This window comes from Poecilia latipinna, unplaced genomic scaffold (assembly GCF_001443285.1).
Source record: "Poecilia latipinna isolate Pla-1442-1.1 unplaced genomic scaffold, P_latipinna-1.0 Scaffold5149, whole genome shotgun sequence".
Taxonomy (NCBI): Eukaryota; Metazoa; Chordata; class Actinopteri; order Cyprinodontiformes; family Poeciliidae; genus Poecilia; species Poecilia latipinna.
Window position 1 is genome coordinate 5,033 of NW_015117765.1, and position 7,946 is coordinate 12,978.

Sequence of the window (7,946 nt, forward strand, 5' to 3'; positions counted from 1 at the left end):
ACTCAGCGTTATATGTCTGGCAGACACAATAACATATCAGCGCATTAAATCGATCATAATACACATTATATATATATATATATATATATATATATATGAAAGATTTACAGAATCTCGGTTAGCCTTCGTAACGGGGACTGAACCCGGCTGAACCCGGTAACAGCACTATAGCTAATATTAGCTGGTATCTCGCCGGTGGACAGTAAAGTAATATTCTAATAACAAAAAATGCACAATAATATGTCCATCTTACTTTTGAAATGTTGTCTGTTGAGCCCTCATATCAATAGTCCGTCGATCCGAACAACAATATCCCGCAGTGCTGAGGAATCTTATGCTGTTTTGGTTGTGCAAAGTAGGAGGACGACCGCTCCAAGATGGCCACCGTATTTCCTGCGCCAGAGCAGCCAATGCGGGGTCTACTCTTATATTATGTCTATGAAGGTATGTCCTTTTATCTAGCAGTGCTGGATCCGGCGGGAAATCCGGCGGCATACATAAAGCCCCGCCCACTCGGCGCTCTGCTACAGAGGCGTGTAAATGGTGCAGACCCATTGATGACGCTCAGCTCCGACAACTAGCCAGGGATCTGCTAAGAAGTAGCAGTTTGCGACTTCCTTTGTTTTTGACCATTGTGTCATTGCGAGGTTTGGGACATGGCTGAAAAGGAGGGTAGGTTAAATACAACTCTGTAGCATGTGGGCAAAGGTTTAGTTTTCTTTTATGTATCGCTTTGTGCGGATTTGTCGGGCTTTATGGTTAGCATCTTGTGCTAGCTCAGTGAAGCGCAGTCATGCTTTCTGGTCTTAGACTGCGTGCTGGTGGAGCTTATGTTATGTTCAAGAACTTCTGTCAAGGTTTCCACAAAAGGCCTTCTGCATTCCAGGTGATTAAGCATGGTGAAGAAAACCCTGAAACTCGAGTAGATTGTACAAAGTTTGTAGCAATATTGCAACTAAAAAGTGAAAAATAAGGTGTCTATGGCGAAATGACTAAAATAAAAACCTTACAACGAGACCTGCCGTATCAGATAGATGCGTGGGACAAAAGAGTCCAAGAATATGGAAATCTTGGACACTTATTGGTTGTAAAACTCTCTTGCGAGCACTTTTTGGAATTACCAGCCAGATATTTGCGTTAAATCAGCCAAACTCACTTTAGATGTATTATCTTACCGATAAAACAACAGACCACAGTCACCTTTTTCCCCATAAACGGGATAAACTCTTCTTCAACTGACAAGCTTCTGCATTCTATGTACGTCACTGGGAGACGTCACAGTTGTTAGTTGAAGATCTCCCTGAATCGTTTTTGCAATATAGGCACATGTATACAGAATTACTAAATGCAAGGGGTTAGAGGAGACAAACTTTAGACAAGAACTTACAAAAAAAACCCCACACAAACAGAAAATAAATTTACTAGTGTATAGAAAAGCATCACTTATCTGTTATCTATATTTAAGAGTATAACTGGTTCCTACAGAATATGCTTTATTAATCCCCAAGGGGAAATTGCTTGTGGTTTTCTTGTTCCCAAGTCTGTGATGTTGTGTTGCAACAGCTCATTGCTAAAGTGTTGGACTGATAGTCTGTCCATCTCACATTGTGAAAGAGAAAAGTTTAAAGAAACAGAAGTTTGGCAAAATAGACAACAACAAAAAACTGTATTTATTATTCACAGGATCTAATGCAGTGGTCTCAAAGGGCCGGTGTCTGGTAACTTGTCTCTGCTTCAGCACACCTGGCTCTGATGAGCTCAATAGCAGAGCTCTGTGGAGCTTGACTCCATGCTATGGAGGAAGTTTCACCATTTAATTCCAGTGTGTAGGACAAGGGACACATCTAAAGGTGGCAGGACTCTGGTAATTCAGGACTGCAGTTTGAGATCACTGATGTAGTGTTTGTAGATTTGAGAGTATTTTACTTTGAAATCATATAAACAAAGAGAAAAATATATTATTAATTTATCAATAAATGGATGTTTTATGATTTTAAAAATCATATCCTTATTAGGTTAAAGGTTAATAAGTTAACCTTTATGCCAATCAAGATAAATGGCACCTAATGAGTACCTAAAAACATGAAATATAAATAAAAAGAAATCTGTTGGTCTTTGTCATAAAGACAAATCAGACCTGTTTCTTTACTTTCATGTAGCTTAGGAAGAACAGTTGAACACAGAACTGCAAATACACATGCACATGTTTGCTTAACATCTCCTTTCTAGTCCATGGTATTGAGTGATAATGTGCAATATATTTTTTAATAAATGAATACAAATTTATGACTGATGTTTATGTGGATAACCTTTCCATTATAAATAGGTTGTAATTATCTAAGCATTACTTGCACTGTGATTCACAAATTCAAGTTTTGAGAGAAAACTAGATTATCTGTATTTCAAACATGTGGGAGGGCATGAAAACATTAAAGGTGCATGGATGAATTGCTGACAAATTTTTGATGTGATTGTGGTTGTCACAATGGTAACGTTTCTATACCTATATGAAGCAAAATACTCAATACCATTTCTATACTGCAGCATTTTTTGAAGGTTGCCAGTTTCATCCAGTTGAGAGCAAAATTATGATTAATCACAATGTCAGTATTTGAATTTTCCATAACTGGAGCAAAACCAAAAAGTAGGGGGAGAACTCAGCCTTTGTTTAGAAAAATATCTAATTAAAAAATGTCACTTCCTTGTTTGGCAAAACAGTAGACAGTTGTTCTGCTTTGTGAGAGCAGATGTGGTTCTGCTGGAGGTTACTTCCTGTTAAAAGAGTTTTTCCTCTGCACTGTCACTACATGCCTACTCAGTATGAGGAATTGTTGTAAAGTCAACAACACAAATGATTGTCTGCTGTTGCTTGCTCTACAGCTGGCTAATATGGCTTAAAAATAAAATCTTCAATTTTAAGTTTTTTTTCTCACTTTCTCAACAAATGATAGAAAAAAAAGCAAATTAAATGTAATCTAAAATATATTTAAATGTTAAATATAGTTTCAAAAACTGACTTTTTAAAAATCCTGCCTTCTGTGAGTTGTCCTGAAGTCCAAATAAATGGAAGCTGTAAAACACGCTTATCAAACAAGATTGAAAAGCATGGATGGCTAACATCACTGAATTATGGAAACACAAGTAGTACATTGGTGAGAATAAAACCCTGGTTTTAAAAAGTTCTATTGTACAAAACAGAAAATTTGATAAACTGATTTATTGACCAGCCACTACATGCCACTCCAAGTCAAATGCAAAATACCAGATTGAAAATGAAAATATTGGATCATATCATGGAGGAGGTGACAGATCCTGAACATTAAATGGGTTTAAAACTGAAGGCTTACAGAATCTAGAGCAACATGCCAAACTAAGATCATTTAAATGGTAAAAGACCAATCATAGTAACTACATTTTAACAACTTCAAGTCACTTTTTTGCACTCACATTTACCTGGTAGAAGTCTAGTGGTAAATTTTGCCACCAGACTCTACACAAACCGGTGCCTAAGTTTCACCGAACAGTGGACATTATTTGCTCTGAGGACCAATTCTTTCCTCTTTATGGCCAGCCAACCCCAACTTCTAATTGAAGCGGGGTGGTTGGTTATGCGCAGCCTGGAACAAAATGCTACTTATTAAAATACTCAAATATTCAATAAATAGTTACAAATTCTTGCATGCAAATTGTTATTGATATGTAAATCTACAGTTAAAGTACAGTGCTGAATAAAATGCTAGTTAAGGTGATTTTAATAAAGTGCAAAGGTGTTCTTAAAGTGGTGTGCAAGATACTTCAGTAGAAACAGTCCCAGTAATGAAGACATCTTAATTAAAGCCAGTTTATAACCATAGAAATAGAAGTTTCTGATCATGATAAACTAACTCTGAGAAAATATTAATTAAGGATGAAAAGGTAAGCCAAATATTTCTGATTACTTGTGTTCATACATTTAACTTATCCCTTGCTGTTCTTCTTCAGTGTACGATGATGCAGTGGAAGAAAGGGTCATCAATGAAGAATACAAGATCTGGAAGAGGAACACTCCATTTCTGTATGACCTGGTGATGACCCATGCCCTGGAGTGGCCCAGTCTGACTGTGCAGTGGCTTCCAGATGTCAACAGGTAATTACAATTGTTTCTGTAATAAAGTCTCAGTAATGGTGACATGGACATGCCTGATGCACCGCTGATCTGGAAAAATCAACCAGTTTGCATCTCTGTCTGGTAATGAGGCAGCTGCTTTTTCTTTGGTAAGCACAAAATTGTCCTCCTGGAGACTGACTGGTAATGACATTTTATTCTCTTAGATTATTGTTGATGGTTTTCCCCTTGTGACATTTCACAAGCCAGTAATCCTCTGACATCAAAAGGCTATAAAAAGTACAACACGGAGACAATATGGTACATGCTTTTTCCAGTTACTGTCATCCCAGAACAATACAGAGAAACCTATTGGCAGGTAATTGTCTGGAACTTAATGGTCAAGTGAAACACCTCCACACCTCCAAAGAACTTTGGGCATAAATCCAGTGATCTTACAACTACAACAGCAAGAAGGGAAACCTGAACCCAGAGTTTTGAAAGAGAAACCCTGTGCCTTTCTCCCATTGATGTACAGTTTCCCTGCTGCCCTAGCCTGGCCCACTGCCTTCCTCCACAATTCTGCTTGAAATAATTCTCACTCCCAGCACAGTCTGGACTTTCTGCCCTGTACATGGTCATATCTGGTAGAATTTTAAACGGGCTAATCAGCGAGCAGAAGAAGTTGTGAATGATGACGTTACTACAGGAAGTCCAGTCTCTGCTAGGCCTTAATCTGAACAGTGTTTATGTGTGAGGTTCATCTCTAGTCTTAGAGTGGTTCTGAAGAATCAAAGTCAGGATATATTTACTTCATGTTCATGTCTAACATCTTTATAAAATACAGTTTTTCTTTTACAAGCAGTTTTTCTGGGATGTTTGAAACTAGCATTGATTCTCCTTATCTTTTCTTTGTGAAAAATGCATGCTTAGACCAGAGGGGAAGGACTACACAGTCCACCGTCTGGTTCTGGGGACCCACACATCAGATGAGCAAAACCATCTTGTAATAGCCAGTGTCCAGGTACCAAATGACGACGCCCAGTTTGATGCATCACACTACGATAGTGAAAAAGGAGGTTAGTACACAGATCATCTTGCAATTTCATAGCAACAAAACTATTTTCTATGAACAAAATCAAAATTTTAATGACTAAAATTTCTAACTGTCCATGGCCAAAGTATTCATACCACTTCAAACTTTACCACATTTTGTGACATTCTGACCACAAACCTCAATAGATTTGATCTGATTTTCATTGGTTCATTTTCATTTCAAGTTATTTCTGTAACCATTGCAGGGTTTTCTCCAGAAAACTTGCTAAGCCCGGTGGTCAGGGCGCCGAGGCGGTCCACCGTGTTTTTGTATTAAAAGATGTTAAGTTTAATCCAAATTAAGTCAGCATCTCCATAAGGCCCCCAGGGCTTCAGGGCCCATAAATCCTAATATGTTAACACAGACCACAGATACATGAATGTAACACTTGTTTATTGAGATGATCAATGCTGCTAAATTTGATTTAATGTTTTCAACACACATAAATTAAAAGATTTTAAATTGTTTAACATTTATATGTAAGATTTTAAGGAGCTAGCAAGTTTACTTTGTAAAAGTTCAAAGAACTATATTCATAGTTAAATTGTTACCATATCTACAATCTGATGCTATGAGTTTAATCTTTGAGTTTGAGCTCTGTTTGTTAATACAAATGAGTAAACAGCTATTATAACTTATTGATTTTTAGGTTGGCCAATTAAACTACTCCCCCCTCTCCCAGATTTCACTAAATTTAACACAGAAGCTATAAGTGGTACTGATGTTTTTAGCATGAAGAGGGGCCCACAAGTCAAATTCTGCTCCAGGCCTCATGCAGCCTTGGACTGGCCCTGCATGGTGAGTCAAATCCGCTGCACTGCGCAGAGATGCGCAACAAACGGGAGATTTAATTCAATGCTGCTAATGTCGCTTTAGTGGCTCTTCCATTTCATGTCTGTTGAGTTTTTAACAAGAAACTATTTTGGTTGGACGAGTTTATGGGACGAGTTTCTCAGATCTCCGCGCGGCCGCGCACATTAACTCTGGCTGATTAAATGGACAAAGCATTTGATATGGTTTGATGCATCGTTTAACCATAAAAATAATTCTACTAATAAAATAATATAAAACCAGCGTCATGCGTGACTGCGAGGCAGCAAGCGCGAAAGCTCCTCACCAGGCTGAACCTGCATGATGAAGTTAGTGCTGGTTCGTTAACCACTAACGCTCCGACCAACCGGGAACACATACATAAACTTTATCAGCGCAGACAGAGCCGGGCACTGGGCAGCGTGTTGAAATGGAAAAGCCGCACAAAATTCTTTGTCCACAAATATAAATCATTCTCTACAAGTTATTCCTGCGGTTCACATAGAGCTGCGCAACCAGAGCTAACGCGGTGGGGTTTAAACTCCTACCTTGATCAAAAGCTCTGGAAAGAATCATAATTCCTCACAGGGGGTTGATGTAAATATCCATACAGGTCAGCCTGAGTCCAGTCTGAGTGAAAGGAGGCGTGGATCCGCGCTGAGGTAAACTTAAGTCATCCAGCTGCTGCAGCGTGCGAGGCAACGCACAGAGGTACCAGCGGTGTGATTGGTCCGGCTTTAAATGCATAAACTATAAACCTATCTTCTCTAAACTTATATTTTAGGAATTTAGGAATAAATCTGCTCCGCCAGTGAAGCACTCAGAGCAACAGAGATGCTTGCAATCCGGCTTAGATTGCAGAAGGAAAAAAAAAAAAACATTTTTGTTTTTTTATTATTAATTATTATTATTATTATTATTTTCCTAAAAACATACACAAGAAATGCTTAGCCTGGCGGCAGGGCTAGCAAAGCATGGTGGGCTGCCAGGCCTATAATACACTGAGGGAAACCCTGCATTGTTGCTTTTTGGTCATTAACAGAGGTACCAGCAATTTTGTCTGTGTGTGTAGATCTTACACACATAGATTTAGCATTATGAATGCCATTCTAAACCACATACATAAATTATATTCACTTAGCATGTTGAAACTTTGTTTTTTATTTTATTTTATTTTTTTATCTTCCAGCAGGTATGTTGTTGGAGATTCTGCTGTGTGTAGGGGTGGGGTGTTCATGGCCTCTGTGTAAATAACAGGTACAGTATGTATGATGAGAAGCAAATATCCAGTGATGCTACTGGCCGTAGCCAGGGTTGGAGCATTATGTTTCTAATACCAGAACCAAACGGTACTGTAGTTCTTCTATTACGCTGTAACTGGCCACAGGTGATGTTTTATATGCAGCTGTTCAGTGTTTTATCAGACTCTAGTGCTTTCAGTGTTGGGCCTGTGTGTTGTCAGAGTTTGGTGGGTTTGGCTCAGTGAGTGGGAAAATAGAGATTGAGATCAAGATTAACCATGAAGGAGAGGTGAACCGAGCACGCTACATGCCCCAGAATCCCTGCATTATTGCCACCAAAACTCCCACATCTGACGTTCTGGTCTTTGACTACACCAAGCACCCATCAAAGCCAGGTGAGTCAAGATGGAACTTTTGCCTATCGACTATTTAGGAACTGGAGTGATCATAAATTATGAATATGAATATTATTATTTCAGATCCCAGTGGGGAGTGCAGTCCTGACCTGAGGCTCAAAGGTCACCAGAAAGAAGGTTACGGCCTTTCATGGAATCCAAACCTCAGTGGGAACCTGCTCAGTGCCTCTGATGACCATGTAAGTGGCTGAAGGAACACTAATAGTGCTCTGCTCTCTCCAGGGTTTCCCCCAGTGCATTATAAGCCTGGCAGCCCGCCATGCTTTACTAGCCCCACCGCCAGGCTAAGTGTTGCTTGT

General features: G+C 39.1%; 1 protein-coding gene across 2 annotated transcripts in view; it reads left to right on the forward strand.

Annotated features, from left to right (window-relative positions):
* The first annotated feature begins 535 nt into the window (after nucleotides 1-535).
* The window catches only part of LOC106943324 (histone-binding protein RBBP7-like), a 13,771-nt gene continuing 6,360 nt past the window's right edge, over nucleotides 536-7,946 (forward strand). Inside the window, exons 1-5 of one of the 2 annotated variants that reach the window (XM_015026633.1) lie at nucleotides 536-672; nucleotides 3,982-4,126; nucleotides 5,018-5,163; nucleotides 7,450-7,626; nucleotides 7,711-7,826. In XM_015026633.1, the coding sequence (XP_014882119.1) occupies nucleotides 657-672; nucleotides 3,982-4,126; nucleotides 5,018-5,163; nucleotides 7,450-7,626; nucleotides 7,711-7,826 (600 nt within the window). In that variant the 5' untranslated portion in view covers nucleotides 536-656. The remainder of the gene's footprint in view (nucleotides 673-3,981; nucleotides 4,127-5,017; nucleotides 5,164-7,449; nucleotides 7,627-7,710; nucleotides 7,827-7,946) is intronic. The other variant, XM_015026634.1, reaches the window with a different exon arrangement.